This window comes from Protopterus annectens, chromosome 2.part0 (assembly GCF_019279795.1).
Source record: "Protopterus annectens isolate FY-2018-M chromosome 2.part0, PAN1.0, whole genome shotgun sequence".
In the NCBI taxonomy this organism is placed as follows: Eukaryota; Metazoa; Chordata; order Ceratodontiformes; family Protopteridae; genus Protopterus; species Protopterus annectens.
In genome coordinates, this window is record NC_056728.1 from 857,737,452 (window position 1) to 857,755,048 (window position 17,597).

At 40.3% G+C, this 17,597-nt stretch overlaps 1 protein-coding gene across 2 annotated transcripts in view; it reads left to right on the forward strand.

Moving 5' to 3' along the window:
* Nucleotides 1-17,597, forward strand: part of LOC122793263 (protein regulator of cytokinesis 1-like) — a 1,295,879-nt gene that overhangs the window by 995,843 nt on the left and 282,439 nt on the right. For both annotated transcript variants that reach the window (XM_044061121.1, XM_044061122.1), the window contains exon 10: nt 13,877-14,020. In XM_044061121.1, the coding sequence (XP_043917056.1) occupies nt 13,877-14,020 (144 nt within the window). The remainder of the gene's footprint in view (nt 1-13,876; nt 14,021-17,597) is intronic.

The following is a 17,597-nucleotide window of genomic DNA, read 5'->3' on the forward strand; positions in this document are numbered from 1 at the left end:
AATACATTGAGTGACCAAGTTTTCTTGTGGGTTTTGAGATGATCAAGAAATTTTTGTCTTCTGATCATAGGGATCAATTTGGTGTAAAAGGTGCGACTAGATTGGCTAGTGCAGGGCAGGCAGTAGCCTTGAAAATAAGGTTGTGCAAGGTGGATAGCTGAATAAAGGCAAGTTGGTTGGGTAGTTCAAGCCAGTTTAATTCTAGGAGTGGTTTACAGTGGTGTGAGAGATATTTAGAGTTTGTGGCATACTTTGCAACTTTGTTGTAGCACTGTTCCAACTTGCATATGGCAGAATTTTGTAAGTTAGTTAAGATAGGGACACCATACAGAAGAGAGGGATGTTAGAAATGTTTTTGCAAGATTAGTTTTGGTTGCTGCAGTAAAGTTTTTCTGAGTCCCAGTTTTTGATGAGTTTTCTTTATATTTTGCTGTATATTGGGGTCGAACGTTTGTCAACACCTAGAAGTTTGATTTCCTACACTATTTTCTTTGGCAGTGTCGTCGTGCAAGGATGTTGAAAAGATCATTACCAAGGAGAAGGTGTTTTGGGGATGAAACTAGTTTTGTCTTCTTTGGATTGAGAAAGAGTTGGGCATTTTTTAGCCAGGATTCAACTGCTGTAAAGGACTGTTGAGTTTTTGAGAGTAGTTCTGGTAGTGATTGAGAAGTGCAGATTATGGTGGAATCATCAGCATATTGAATGAGGGTCCAAGGGGTGAGAGGCAGTGTGAAGGTTGTTTGTGAAAATATTGGAGTAGGAGTCTTAGGATGGAGCCTGGGGGACTCCAGTAGGGTTGTGGAGAGAGAGTGAGAGTTTGTCAGACCATTTCACTGCTTTACAATCCTTGAGGTAACTCTGAAACCATTTTACTGTGTTATGTGAACAGCCTAAGTTACAGTGTGCCCAAAAATAATGGGTGAAAGACTGTGTCAAAGGCCTTAGAGCGATCAAGGAATACTGAGGCTGTGTAGCATCCTGCATCTCTGGACTTGTTCATGGTGTCTGTAAATGATAATAGGGCTGTAGCTAGGTCGGAAGCCATGTTGGGTTTTGGTTAAAAGATTGTTTTGGAATAGATATTGCATTACCTGCTGATGGATACCTCTCGAGAATTTTGGATATGGGTGACAAAATGGATATAGGACAGAAATTGGATGGATCAAAAGAGTTGACTCCTTTGTGGATGGGGGTGATGAGATTTTTTCCAGATGGTAGGTACTTCTGATTCGGATAAAGACCTATTTATAAGGATACTGATTGGGTAGGCAACTGAGTTAGCAGCCAGTTTGAGGTAGTATGGGGGAAATTCATCTGAAGTAGACCAGGGTTTTAGTTTTTGTAGCAATTTCTTAATGGTGTCCGTGTGTATGGGCTGAAATGAAAAATGGGGTTTGTATGACATTTTGTTGAGTAATGGGGGTTAGTGATGACATAGAAGTAGTTGATGGCCTGGGGTCGTCTTAATTGGTTGAAGGGTGGGGGGGGGGGGTTCCAGCATTAGTGGTGTTAGTAGGTCTGAAATTTATTTTATGTGGTGCTTGTTCGGCTATTTGTAATGGAGAGCTATCAGGTGATGGGGTGTGCTCTCCATTTCTTCCAGGGTTAAGTAGAGAAGATATGGAGTGCCAACATTTACTGGGTTTGATTTTATGCTGGAGTTGAAGCTGGGAATAATATGACTCGTCTGTTGATTAGTTTTGTCATTTTGTTACGTAGTGTTTTGAAATTAACATGGTTTTGTTCACTTTTGTTTCCAGGTTGACCAGGCTAGGTCCCTTTGCTTCATCAGGTGTCTACATTCCTTAGAGAGCCATGGTGCTGAGTTTTTTTATTTTTTTCATACGAGTGGGAACTAGTGTATTAAGTATGTGAAGGAAGGTGGTGGTAAAGTATAGTACAGCAACATTAAGTGGTAGTTGTTTAAGGGGTGTCCAGTCTATTTCCTGTAGGAGATTGTTGAATTTATGCTGACAAAAATTAATTGTACAAGAGTGTGTACTCTTGGTTGGGAGTTTGTCCTAAGGGCGTAAGCTGGTAGATTACTCTGGGAGCTAGACAGTGTTCTAATTGACAGTGTGGGATACTAGGATCCAGTCTATGGTGGATTGGCAGGCAAGATCTTTGCTGTATCTTGTTGGAGCATTGATAAGCTGAGAAAAAACATACAGATTTATACTATTTCTGGGGGAGTTGGAAGCTATGGTTTGCCAATCTATATTTACATCTCCTAAGATTGTTTTAAGGTTTGTTTGGGATATCCAGGATAAATTATTTTCCAGCACTGGTATATTGTTACCTGGTGGGATATATGTATTACTATTATGCAAATTAGTTTTGATATATTAAGGTTCAAAATGAGATTAGTACCTCAGCATTGGAAAAGATGGGTATATTACTGATAGAGGGTGTGATGAGTGTAGAGGGATATAGAAATGTTATCCCCCCCCCCCCCCCCCCCCAATTTTTTTTTTTTTTTTTTTTAGATCTGTTTGGCAGTATTATTTGAGTCTTTTACATTGGGATGTAGCCATGTTTCAGTAAGGGCTAGTGTGGCAGGTTTAGCTTGATCAATCCAGGCATGCATTGGGGACATTTTATTACATATACTTCTAAGGTCAAGTGCAAGTATGTTTGTTTTTGGTGTTACCCTTGTGGTTAGGATTTAGAGGGTGGGCCAGGGTTAGGATGTATGTCTCCACCTTTCAGTAGCTAGGTAATGAGGGATGTGTACCATGGGAAGTGTTTTTTATTCCTAGGTGAGAGTACTGGTGTCAAGTGTGGTTTCATGGGAGGTGAGAAGGCCAGTTTGTGGCTTGAGTAGAATGGTAGGGTATAGGAGAAAGGCTGGGAGGAGATGAGAAGCTGTGTTTATTGGGGAGAGGGTTAGAAGAGATTGTGTATTGGTGTGTGGGGTATGCAAAGATATAACTGTAGTGAGGTTGAGAATTGAGTAAAGAGGCTAGGCAAGTTAGGAAGAGCATGTCAGCCGATAGTGGGTTTAAAAATAGTAAAAGTGGAATTTGTTTGAATTTAGTACAGGTGTAAATAAAAGATTGTGATGTGTGCAGCTGAAGGCAAGGTTGGAATGTTTTGACTTCAGAGTGGGCTTTGATAATGTGGTTGGGTGTTTTACCGTAGTTTTTGATAAGGATGGGTGGGGTTGATGTGATTGGTCAGTGGTAAAATTATGGTGCAGTGTTAGTTTGTGTGTATAGTAGGAGTGGGTGGCAAGCCTGGAGTTTAAAATAGTTTGAGGTGGTGATTGTATTGTGATGGTAAGATGCAAAAATGTATAGTAGTGGGCATGTCACTTCAAGGGGTTGGATGTAAGGGAGAGCAGGTAAGTTTGGCTAAATAAAAGAAAGTAAGTTGCGCATGAAATGTGGGTGTGGACAAGGTTGGGTTATATGTAATTGGCTCATAGGAATGAGGGGGAGTTTGCTTAAGATAAGTGTAGAGGTGCTGGGGAGGGTGGGATATGGGGGAAGGGCAGGGGAGCAGAGTGAGCGGAGCGGGAAGAACCCCCCCAGATTGTTTACCACCATAAACAATCAGTGAGGTAGGATGTTCATAGATACAAAAGACAAGTTGTCTGAACTCTAAATATTTGTCTAGTCACAGCATCTCATTTTATATTTATGGGCTGTTCAGTGTCTTTCCTGGGATATGTTACACTGATAAGAGTGAAATATGCTGAAGTGTTAATGTAGCTTCACCTTTAGCAGTAAAAAGGCCTACGAGTGTGCGTGAATGAGTAGGGGGTGGGATATCCTTCCAGCAGATTCAACACTACAAAACAATGTAAACTAGACTTAAGTTATTTGCATATTGCCTTACATAGATTTAACTTGATTTGTTGTGTGTGTACTTGCCAACTGCAGGTGAAATTCAGCTGTGCAAGTTCGTTAGTGCGATACGATAAGTTTGGCTGCTGCAGAATGAATGTGCTTGTTTCATTGGGAGAGAGAGGACAAGTTAAGGATTTCTTGATGGTTGAACTAGTTAGATACAGTACTATTTGTCTATACTCATCACATTAAGTAATGTTTGGCATACAAGAGTAGTGCACTATATTTCACAGTTTTGTATTTCAGCCTTCTAACCTTTAAACGGGACAATAAGCATACAGGAGATTTGTAGACATGCAACTTTGTGATTACTAAAAACAAAAATGGTGGCTTCCACAGTATAGAAGGACATAAAGAAAAATGCACTAAAGAGATGTTTGCATGCGAGTGTGGGGTTACTGAGATGTAGGTTTACAGATGCAAGTTCCCACTCTTTGCTACACAGCATACAATCTGTAAATCTGATATTTAAACACTTGGAAAAGGCAACCAGCTAGAGAGTAACATATATAAAAATAAAAAAGGAAGCAACTCTAGAGAATGACAAAACTCTTCACAAACCATCACCTACATTATGTAATTATATTCATCCAGGCTGGTCTTGCAAATGGTCCATTGAGATTAGTGCACTACCCCAGTAAGCAAACAAAGTAATGGTTAGTCACCCATATTTCATTTTCCACAGGGACAAGTGTTTTTGAGAACTAACCCTTTTATGCCTAGATCCTTTCAGTTGGCTTTAAGCCAAATGACCCACATCCTCATTTTCTTTCCTGAACTCCAAAATGAGGAGGAGAGGCTACTCCATAACGTGGTATATCCGCAGACAATTCTGGTACTATCTTGACAGAATTTAAATCCCAGTAAGAAGGGCAACCTGTGTCAAAACAGACTCTTACCTTTTTCTTCTCACCACAACTAAACTACTTGGGCAGTGTTAAGTCCTCCTGTACCAAGGCCTTGGCTTAATGTATGGCTTTAGACAAGGCTGGATTCTAGAATCAGTTTAGAAACTGCAACTTGGGCCTCAATATTTTTACAAAGCAGTACTGGCTTGATTCCTTCTCTAGGTCTTAATTGTGCTTTGCTAGGACCATTCTCCAGGAGCTCCTGGATTTTTCTTCCACCTCCTGCATGTAGTAAGCTATGGTCATCTGCCTGGATAGCTAATTACTGTAACAGTTCTGGAAGTAAACTTACCATAACCGTTTATATTTGAATGATCACTGATGCAGTAGCTGCTCCCTCCCTTTGCCACCTGTAAGCCTTAGTGCCCAAACTTGTCTTAGTCAGCTTAATCTGTATGCCAGTTTGGGCTCATCTGAGGTGCCCTGAAGCTTTGGAAACAGACCGGCCATTATATCCTTGGCAAGTTAAGACTACTGCAGCAATGATCATTTGAACATCTACTGTTATGGAAAGTTACAAAGCTGTAGTTTTATGATCCCGTTTTACCCTAAGGACTTAACATGGTCTACTTTTTTAACCTTCTTAGTATACCCTCATTTACTGAATTTCTTATGCAACACCGAAATGAATCTTTCTACTTTCTCTCCTGTAACGTGCTCTTATCTGATTTTTAGCTACGTGTTGTGTGCGGATGCATACTTAGTCCAACAAGATATTACTAGTTAGGATTTTATAGTTAATAACTATACTCTGCTTTATCACTTACCCTGTTAACGGACAGATATATAAACTCTTAAAATTAGTAAAATCCAAGAAGTACATGTACACTAACTCAAATCAATTTGTAAATCTATTTTTTCATAGAAGACTAAATCTACTGTAATCTTTAACAGCTAATTACAAAGGACTTGCGTAGAAACGCTCCTCCCAATATGCCATAACTCAGTTGGCATAATTTGTGGCTGTAGTAGCCCTTACCACCACTCCTTTTCTGTGATGGTATATTTTGTTTTGAAATTTAAAAAAAAAAGTTGATGCTAAACACTTCATTAAGTTATTCACCAAAAAAAGTTTTCCCCATGGTGTAACTTTTGCCCTGTGTCAACAAATTACTAACCCGTTCAAATTCCAAAATGTGTGGAATAAGTATAATTTAACATCAATTGTCACTAACCGATCTGCATTTTATTTACAAAATAGTTGTGGTATTGGTGAAGGGTGAGCTTAACTCTTTCAACCAATACTTTTTCCTGAAAAAAAAAAAACTTTCAAGTTACCATTCTAGCTTGCTGAAGTAGGTCTTAATTGTGGGGTTTCTTCATTTTCATGAATTTTTGGAATACTAAATATTTTTTCTAACTATAGGTAGAGTAATGTAAAAGGGTTCCTACATTTTCTGACATGACACCATCTGGTAACTTAAAAAAAATATCCATGTATCAACCTGCATATTCCACTTATTCCACTCTCAATACTGACTATACCTTATGTCGTTAATAAAAGGGCTGAAAATCTAGTTGAATCTGGGAACCGAGAACATACAGACATCAAGAAAGGCGAGTACCATCAAATGCAGGACTTGTAGTTCATATGTTTTTATTTCTGAAGCACAGTTTTATTGTACATCAACTAAGACACATTCTACAACTTCTGTTTTATGTAACTGCAAATATTTGGTCTATTGGACAAGTGTTTCATGTGAAAGTTTCTACGTAGGGAAAACCAGTATGAAGCTCAGACAAAGAATATATGAGCATGTGTGCTCCGATTAAAAAAAAAAAAAAAAAAAATGCATCCATTATTTAAAAATACTTTCCCTGATTTCAAGTTTGTTCTTATAAAGGATGATTATGTAGGTAGGAGGGGATAAGTTGTAATGTAGAGATCTGGATTACCAGGTCAAGCTGCATGCTGACACTGCAGCACATAGACTTGTTTCAAGAGTCTGTCACTGAAGATGCTGGCTTTGAAGGGGGAAGGTCCCCAAGATCACCCAACGATGTCTCATTTGGAGACTATCTGGAATTCATAAAGCAAAGGGGTGGTTGGTCTCCACACAACCTTTCCCAAGAGGAGTCTATTCCTGGAGGCTTTTAGTGCTGGCCTACCTCCTGGGTGACTCCACCCACTGACTGATCTCTGCCCATTGATTTGTGATCTCGGTGGAAGGAGCCTGATAATGTTGAGCTAATACCCAAGAGACCAGACAAGATCCTGGCACCACCTAAGGAGAGAATTCACCGGAGGAAAAGGAGTACCAGTTGATGCCATGGTCATAATGGTAGCCATCAAAAAGAAACTATCAGAACAAAGTTCTTCTGTCCATTTTCTAACAGGAAGTCTAGGGCATTGGACAGAGTTGGGAATCGTGTTTATGCCTCTGTGACCTTTGCCCTTTGATTGTTGAACTTTCTGGCACACTTCACAAGACTCCAGAAGAATTTGATTAAATAACTTGCCAAATTCTTCTCTGGAACCATATAGTCTGAGACTGAGCTCTGTTGCCTCACAGTTGGCTACTCTTCAGTCCATTTCCAATTCGTCTGAGGCTTCTCTCTCATGCAGCAGAAGGCACCTTGTAGTGGTGGCCTCGGGTATTTCCATCAGGAGGTATGCTTGGATGTGCCTATGTGACTATGGAACCCTTCAGAGCTTCCTACGTCAATGCTCATTTTGACAGAAGTTTCCTATTTGGCCCCAAGGTGTAAGACATGAAGGCACACTCTCTCCGGGTGTGAGCAGGAAGGTAAAACCATGTTGGCATATGTTTTTCAACCCTCAATGAACCTTTTCAAGTAATCAAGGAGGTCGGAAGAGTGGTTCAGGAATCCCAGGGTTCCTTCCAAGAAACCACATGGAGATAGTTCCTTGAGAGGCAGATATGCAAACTCTAATAGAAGATGCTGCCCTAGTGGCAGAGGGGGTCTGCAGAAACGAGGACAGAGATGCCTTCTCTGACAGATCCTACAGCACTCTTGAAATGAGACCTGACTTGTCCGTCTCTGGAGGAGATCAGATGTATTGTCCATGCATCTGAGAGCCTGGTTAAAATTACAAAGGATACATGAGTGCAGAGGATTATATCCAGGGGTTATATATTTTCCCATCCATTACCTCACCTCTGGTTTCAAAGAAAATCCCCGATGTTCCACCCAGTCAGAGGTAGTCAGCAGCACTAGAAATAAACAAGCTGCTAGAAAGGGATTATCCAAGAGATCTGCTCAAACCAGGAAGAGTCCAGAACTTAAGATTCTTTTCAGTGCCAAAGAAAACAGGGGACTGGAGACCAGTTTTGGATCTCAGCAGCCTAAATCAGTCTGTTCAGTACACAATTCCGGGTGGTCACTTAAGTCCATTCCGCCTATTCTGCATCAGGACAATTGGATATGCTCAATAGGTCTTCAGGATGTGTGCTATCACGTAAAAATGAACAGATGCCATCAGTGTCCTATAGTAAATAGGCATTAGTATCTATTACTGTCGCATGTAAAAAATTATCAACTTATAAACTTTTCTACGACAACTTGCACGAGTGACAACCCAATGTAAATGTAAAAAGTTGCCTTGATAGGCTCAGATATATGGTTGTACTCCTTCTCCTGAGAAAATAATGTTTAACGTTACACTGTCATTATTAATGAGCAATTGTTAGATAATTTATCTGAAATCTAAGCCATATTCAACACTAAGAGGCATGCTCGCCTCTTATAAAAGTCTATTACAATTAAAAGGATGTCTGTCTTTTTTTTATTTGCCTTTCTATATTAAGGTCAGTCATCTCATATACTTTGTAATTTTTTGTTATGCACTATTTGTTTTTCAATTCAATGTAACTACATTGTTTTTCAGCTTGTACTGTACTGTTCATTGTAATTAAAGAAAAAAATTGAAATAAAAATTATATTTGGAAAAAAAAAATGAACAGATGCTCCAGGAGAGATCTATGCAGTTCCTGGTGGGAGTCTGTCATTGCCAGTTCAGAGCTCTGCCCTTTGGTCTCACCACAGCCCCCAGAGTGTTAACCATGTGTTTGGCAGTAATGGCACTCGCTTGAGGCTGCAAGGATTGAGTTTCCATATCCAGACAACTGGCTCATTAGCACTCCAACCAGACAATAAACTGATACAAGCCCAAGATTACTTACTCCCAACTGTGCTCCCACCTGGGTATTTCGATCAATTACAACAAATCTGGAACCAAGTCTGGCATTAGAATTCATCTGTGCTTCTTTCAGCATTATCAAGCAAACCTCATCTCTTCCTCTGGCAAGAATTCAGACTATTCAGTTCCAGGTCAGAAAACTCATTCAAAACTCCTCTCAGCTCAATTAATCCTTCAAGCGTTAGGGTGCATATCAGAGGAAATCATCCTAGTACCATATGAGTACTTCAATGGACATTTGCTACTTAATGGTCCATTCGTTACTACCTTTTCTCCAGTCAAAGATTATTCAAATTTGCAAAAATATTTTCTGTAGTGGATATATTCAAATTTGCAAAAATATTTCCTGTATTGGATGCATTCAAGTCAAGTGCAAGGAGGTCATCCCTTTATTCTTTCCCAAGTCCGGCTGTGGATGCCTCCCAGATTGGGGGGGGGGGCACTTCCCGGCAAGGACAGTCGAAGGCATGTGGTCCCCTGAAGAGGACAACATGCATATCAATTTCCTGAAGATTAAAGCTGTCCTTTTAGTGCTGCAGGCTCCACAAGACTACCCCCCCCCACTTCCCCCATGGGACTACTGCATTTCAAACAGATACATCCGTGATCTGCTACATATTCAGATGAGGGAAGCAGATCTTATCCCCTGTGTCAAGAAGGTTTGATTGTCAGTGGGTGATCTCATTCAATTGTTTAGTGATAGCAATTCACATTTAGGGGAAGTCAAACATAATCACAGACAAATTAAGCAAGTCTATTCTAATGCCTCATGAAGGTGGCAAGAGAATTTTCCCAGACAGGGGTTAACCATGCTGCAACCTTTTTAAATCCTTCATCAACAAGTGCAGTTGGTTCTTTGCTCTCATCCCCCCACCGGGGGAGTTGCTGAGAGATGCTCTACTTCATGGTTGGCCCTTCGGTCTCCTTTATGCCTATCCCCTGATACCCCTAATCTCTAAATTTCTAGAGAAAGCATCCCAATTGAAGAGCACAGTAATCCTCATTGCCCCTTTTTGATCTAATTGGGTTTTGATTCCCCTTCCTTTTCGTCCCCTTTGGTCCTGGATCCAACTCCACACCTTCTCTCGCCCAACTGACTGTTTATCCAAACATTCTGGGCCTAAAGTTGACCACATGGTTTTTCCACTTTTATTGATTGCTAGACAGGTACAGGCTGTTCTCCCCAGTAAGTCAAATGTCATCATCTCAAAGCTTCCACCAGAAAACTTTACAAAAGTAAGTGGGGGAAAAAATGTATTTTGGACACAACAGAATTAGTTGGATCCCTTTTCTGCTCCTCTCTCTGAAGTTTTGGAATTACTAGCATCTATCTTCATTGAAGGAGCTAGCTCTTCTACCATTAAAGTGCAGTTAGCTGCCATCTCTAACTTCTGTATCAGAATAAATTATCTCTAGCATCAGGCATTTCTAAGAGGAACACTTCTTCTTAGACTTCCTATTAAAGATGCTACTCCCCCTGGGATTTAAATGTAGTATTGCACTCTCTAACCCAGTCTCTATTTGAACATCCGGCTAAGACAGAACTAAAATATTTAACTTGGAAAACTATTTTTAGTAGCAATTACTTCTGCCAGAAGAGTTTCCGAACTGTTGGCCTAGTCCTCTAAGCCCCCCTACTTGATTTTTCATAAAGATGGCATGTCCTTAAGAATCCATCCTTCCTTTCTTCCTAAGGTGGTGGTAGAATCTGTGAATCAAGCCTTACTTGATTTTTCATAAAGATGGCCTATCCTTAAGAATCAATCCTTCCTTTCTTCCTAAGGTGGTAGAATCTGTGAATCAAACCAATTTACTAGTCTTTCCAAATTTTTCAAATAAAGGGGAATTTGTTACACCTTTTGGACATTCACAGACAAATACGTCTTTATTTAGAATGAAAGGTTCTAGAAAAGCAGAAGAATTTTATCCTTTTCGGATTCAAAACTGGGCACATCAGTTGTTAAAGTAACCATTGGCTAAATGGTTGACTGTTTCTATTACCTTTGTTAATAATTGGGCATGTTCTTACCCAAATCACCAAGAGCACATTATACAAGATCTGTGGCTTTTTCAGCATTTTTTTATCCAGATATTCTCTAGATAATATTTGGGCAGCTGTAACTTGGGTCAGTCCTCATACTTTCATTCTTCATTACAAACTAGATCTGGTCTCTGGGCAGAGCAGCATTTGATTAAGTGGTACTCCGGAATATCCTTCCTTACATCCTCCCAGGGTTTAGGTAGCAGGAAACTGTCCCAGGAGTTGAGAAACAAATGAAAATTGACCACATCAGATGAAGTCTACTCACCATAACATTCTAGCTGTGTTGCCCATTTTCATTCTTCAACTACCTTCCCACCAATCCCCTGTTAGTCATTCTTGGAAGGATTGAAGATGCTGAAGGAGCCTTGTTCCTTTCTTTGAGTCAGTTTTTGCTAGTCCCTTACAGTGCTCTACACGTTTAAAGGGCAGCAAGCAAGATTTGAAGAATGTTGGGCACTGGGGCATTATGGGAAATGGAGGAACTCTAACTTTCAGTGATCCACAAATAGATACGAGCCCAAGAGTTGAGGAAGAATGAAAATGGACAACACAGATGGAACATTATGGTGAGTACATACGTTTTTTTCAATGGTGGCTATTTCATGTCCATTTACTTAAGTGAATTTTTAATGCACTTTAAAACATTTTTTTCTAAAGTTGTGTGGCGTATTTAATATGTTTGGTTAGTGTTTTTGGTTACATGATCTAAATTTGTGTGTGTTTAATGGTATGGTTGATGCAGTGTAATTATCTGAAGTCTTCTGAGAAAGATGAAGGTACATGTGTTTAAAAAAAATAAAAGTACTGGCAGTTTCCTTCATTTATCTGCATTTGGTATTGTTTTGTATTTTTGTTATGGAAGCCAATCAACTTTTTATATTTCCTGCCAGTGTTTAAAAAAAAAAAAAAAAAAAAAAAAGCAGAAACCCATTTGCCATTTGTGAAGAGTGGAGCATTTGTTCCCCACAGCAGTCTGGTTAAATGACTAGACATTGAGAATGCACTGCGATCCATTTTAAGAGGAGCACATCTGTTCCTTTGGGTTTACATGTAACAGAATACTTCTTCCTATGCTGTCTCTCTGTTAAAGAAGTGAAGTCACACTAATGAATAGCTTGTCTTTTATTTCTAGGTTCCAGTTCCCATTTATTTTATTGGGAAGTTGCAGGGTAACTGCCCTGTAGCTTTGCAGTTAAAATGAATGGAAAATGAAACCCAGAAGTTTAAGGGTAATGCTCTTCATCAGCACAATTACTGTGCTAGTCAGATTTAGTGTATAATATACTGGACAAGTTTTTTCTTTTCAAAATTGGTTTCTTAGTAATTTTTAAGATGGCTTTGTATTTCATCAGACATTTTCTCCCAAGGTGCCAAAGTAACTTAACGCCCATTATTTAGGGGTTAAGCATTTCAAGTTGGGTTTGTCATTTAGGTGCAGTGTTTCATGCTGTAGAATGGAAGGACATAGTGCTATCTTCCCCCACCAAAAATTGTGATTGACTGTAGGGGAAGATGCATTGCCTCGAGTGTAGGAATTAATGGTTTGTGAAGATCTGCACTTCCTGATCTCTCAGGAAGGGAAATAGCTGTTAGTGTGAACATTTTTCTTCCATGTCAACTGATTTGAGTGCTTGTCACATTTACAGTATTTGTGTAGATCTGCAAACCTATTTCATGCTGTGGAAATACCTGCACTTTATAAATGGAGCAAGTTTCTGGATCTGCATTTGGGAAAAACATTTTGTAGTGGCAAATTATTAATAAAGCATCCTTTCTCAGCATGCTTTTGTACCATCCTGTAAACTAATCCATTACTAATATGTGGATGGATAGGAAAAAAATTAAAATTTGGTAAACTGGTTTTGGGATATTCCTTCAGGTTATTCTTGGAAGGTTGTTTTTGCAGCCTGTTTTGTCATTGATTCATTCTGATACCTTTTGTATGTCCTGATGTGGATCAGTTTGGAGGATAGTATAGTCTTTCAGTTTGCAGGCCTGTGCACACGTCTGTATGCCTTTTATGAAATCTTTAAGAAACAATGAATAAGAAAATAGATAACTGTCATCAAGAACATTTTATAATTCCCCCTTGGCATATTTAACTGGTCCAGCTTCTAAGCACTATGTCAGATCTGCCAGCTTTTCGTTCCCCACCCTGGACTGACTTTGGCATTGTTGGCTGGTCATAGGTACTAAAGGTGTTTCGGGGCATGGCCATTTTTGCACAAGTCCTGGGATGGGGGGTTATATCCCCTATCCACTCCCTTACCTGCCTCTTGCAATTGTCTATTGCATTCCAGGACAACTTGCCTCTTTTGACTACCACTCTCATCCCTCACTGCTGCTTAGTCACTCAAGCCACTAATCAAACCCGGACTGATTAGTCTGTAGTCAGGGCTTTGTCCCTCTATGCCACCAGAGCAGCTCAAGGAAAATTCCCTTAATGTGTGGTTCACAGTGCCTGCCCTACTACCTCTCTGGAAACGTAGTACTCTGTGGTGGTGGAAGCATTTATCTTTGCAAAAGGATGTAGTGGGCTTGACCCTTATTGCTGGGGTGCATATAAAGGTTGTGAATTAGTTTGAATTCTCATACAGAAGTGAGACTTAGAAGGCTGGCCTTGTAGTTGTACTCATTTCTCCTAGGTTACTTTTGTTTGTATGTTAAAGATGTTTGTTTGCAAAGTGGTAAATCTGCATCACAACAAGATAGCTTTTTTTTAAAAAGTACTGCATAACTTAGAGTAAAAAAACAATGTATTTGTTAATGGATGCACTTCAACTTAGATATATTTTAGTATTTTTATCCCAGATTCTTAAGTGCAGAGATTCAGAGCACTTGACAATGTGTTTGAATGTTGAGTACAGTAAAGTGAGTATCGGAATAAATGAGTACTTTTTGTTTTGTTTAGCTGGAAGATGAATTGAAAATGTCAATTGAAAAATGGGAAGAGCAAAATGGTTCATCTTTCCTCATCTATGGGCAGAAATTTGATGACTATGTGAAAATACAGTGGGATGAGCATCATCAAAAAGAACACAGGAAGCAAGATAAGGTATGCTTGATAACTTTTGTAGTTTAAGAATGGGATTTCCCGCAAGTTGGGAGCAAGATTCTAATCTGTCAGCTAAAATCTGTTGATGCAATGGGGCGACTGGATCATCTGAATGTGAATACTAAGGAGCACTTCAACTACAAAGGGGGTGGAGTGGAATTAAGATGCCCCCATGCCTATATGATGTACCAGCTCCAGAAATCCTCAAAACTGCCTTTGGAATCTGTATGTAGTGAACTGCTGGTGATTTCTTATCCAGCATCTCCAACTTCATTATTTCTTGTCCCTGCACTTATGACGCCATCCCTACTAGCTGTGCATACTTTGGTGTCGGGTAGCGAAAGAGCAATCCAAGCTGTCTGCTCTGTGTGTTTCTCTCTCCCTTTTAAAGTGTTTGAATCTCACTCCTTTCATGACTCCTGGAATAGTTCTCACCTTAGGTACTTTAAAGTTTAAGGCTTCCAGGTGCTTCTGCATATGCTGGACCATAAGCAGGATCCATGCTGGTTCTTCATCTGATAAAGAAACATAAGGTTGTGTACTTCTGTTTGAGTTTTAAATATGGCCATCTGGTTATGGGGGGGGGGGTTAGAAAGTCTGCCTACATTCTCAATATAAAAGGCTGAGGATACTGTTGACAGATATTTTTGATTGTCCACGTGCAGGAAAGTGCATACATTGCCTTCAGGTATGGCTGGCTTCAAGGCTGTTCCATTGCCTGCCAGACCCTCCACTGAGAGGGGCAAGGTTGTGTTTTTAATGACAGCAGTCCTATGAGTTGTGCAGCCTGGTAATCATTGGGTATGTGACACAGAATTTCCTTCATTCTTTTCCATGTTTGGAAAGCCCGAGCTTGCTCACTGTCTAGCTTGCATCTGTAGCATGGCCCCCTGAAGTGGTTGCACAGGGCTCTACGGCTGCTTTGGGTTAGGGTTCCTCCTGCTGAAGTCCCACTGGGCTCAAGTCCACACACAAAGATGGTTCTGTTTTTAAAAACGCTGATATGGTCTAAAGAACAGGTCCAGATTTTGGAATCATGTCTTGTGTGCGACCTATCTAGGGTACTAGAGTGCACCTTTAGAGAACATGAACTAATGCCAGTGCTAGGTCTTGTGAAGCTCTTGTGATCCCAGTACCAGCTTCAGTGGTTGCGTTGCTGGTCAGGGGAGACTAGTTGCTGAAGATGCACTGTTCAACCATTACACACTTAAACACAATACTCCATAACTGAGCTGATCTCTAGCTGTTGTGAAATTAGGATTTAATAAGGGTCTCCCTATTTGCACTGGGAAGGGTAATGTGAATATCCAGATGCCCAAATCCCTTGTACAGATGATAGTGAGGGTTCTTCTCACTAGCATTCTCCCAACTGATGACTCCTGTTTTGGCGAAAACGCTCTGGATTTTGATCTGGGGGAAACGAGCTGTGGTTTGAGTCATCCACTGTGAGCCTACCTTCAATATCTACAAGGTAGAAGCATCTGGACTCTACTGCATTTGCTGCCAGAAAAGGGTTTGCTTTCTGCAAGTCTCACTAGAGAGGACTGGAAATCCAGTTTCCCTTATCAGATTTCTGCATTACTTGGTCCAGTATACATCCTTAAGACCACAGCACCTCACCTTCCTGCTTGAAATCCAAAACCTTTTACAAAAGGGACAAATGTTCTGCAGTGTTAAATTTAACATACTTAAATGAATCATTGTGTGGGGACAGGCTTTGGTATGTGGCTACACGTCATAGATGCTTTCCATAAACAATGAAATTGTGCAGACTATTCATAATGCCCCCTTCCCCATGAGAGTTTCCCAGGTGAGGCCTTTTTTGGCTCTGAGGAAGAAACAAGACTAAGTGATGTAGTGGCTCTCTGACCCATTTCTATAAGAATTTCTCTTGTAAAGATAAGCTGGGCCCTTGAGTGTTTAGCACTCTTTTACCCCCTTTCACTTCTTGGTCCTCTAGCAGAGTGGCTTTGCTGGGTTGGCAGTTGTGGTCTTGACTGTTAATCTGGTATGAATTCTGGATCATGAGTACTGGTGGGCTGTCGTCATGGTCTTGGACAGCCAAAAATGGTTTCAACAAGGGGTTGCCCTCTTTGGCCAGATCATGTCTGGCTTTTGTCAGATACCCAGACTTTCCACTTCAAAAGAGCTGTAACATTTGTGTATTCATCCAAATGAGTTTAGGAGGTGTACATGCTCCTCTTGATGCTGAAGGGACGAAGACTTTTTGGTGTGATCCACAGTTTCAGGAAGCACATCTATGCCACGCTACACAGCAGCTGGTGACATTGCTAGATGGGAAGTATGGCTTGTTATATTTTCTATAAGTCTGAATAGAAGGTTCCTTTAATTTTGGTAGGCCTAACTTTCATTTCAAACTGCTACTGTTCCTTTTTACTCAAAATGTTAACATGGTGCTAGGCTTGCTGGAAAATTGCTGTAAGTTGCTTTATTTGTGTGATTAGCTTTTGGTGAACTGTTAATCTCCTTGGTTAGTGTTCCTGGTGTGGATAGCCTGCATTTATGTGCAGGCATTTACATGGGGAGGTTTCTTTCATCTAGTTGCCCTATCTGAGCCTGGTTCACAACTGCCTTTATTATGGCAGAGCTTGAGACTCAGTTGTTAGCAGAATAGGTCCCAAGAGGTCACGTCGCTAGCAATCTAGATGAAGACAGGTCCAAGCCTGGGGCTCTACTTTTGTTTTCTTGTGGTTTTCACTTTTGAAGATGCAAGTATCTGAATGGATGCATCTGCTTCTGAATAGCAGACTTTTTCTTAAACTTTTGAGTGAACAGTCTGGGTTATTCCCAGTGCTGGGTTTCCTTTCAGGTTTTGATAGATGTTTTCTTAGATGAATAGTGATCACATCTCTGCTGCTTTATTAGGTTCAATACTTTCCCAGTTGTGGGGGCCCCATATAAAATGAGACAGAATCACAAGCAAGTGTTCCGATTGAAGCTGCTGGAATGTGAGCCAGGACTAGAGCCACTCCTGTTTCAGTTTGACAGTTTGTTGGTATGGTAATTGAACACAGGCCACAAGTCTTGTACATCCCTCATAAACAAGCAGCACCTGTCAAGAGTGTTAGGCCATACATGAGGTATTGCCCTTACAGTGCTTTAAATTCTTAAGACTCAATTGCTGCTGTTCTCTCCAGTAGCCAAAGGGTTCAGGAATTGACTGCTTAAGGTATTTATTTTTTGGGGGGGATGGGTTTCGTTGCTTGAAAGAATATATTTACCCTGCTGAGATGAGAACAGAGTTAATGAGAGCAGTTGGTGGATGCTTTTCTCTCATAGGTGGGAATATTCCTGCATCCATTTTCATTGAACTCCCTCGTTCAGCACCTCATAGTAAAATTTAGCAGGAAAAAAAAAGCATAGACTAGATTCAGACCTGCTCAGTCTAGCTTTGTATAACTTGAGAGCACTAATCCAAGCCATCTTTTTTTTTTTTTTTTTGGTTAAGGTTCCCCTGCACCTTAGTAGCAGGAATGTGCAGCTAGAACTTGTCTGATTGAAGACTTCTGGAGCAGGGCTCAGTTTTTAGCTTTTTTTATTGGTTAATTTGTGTAAA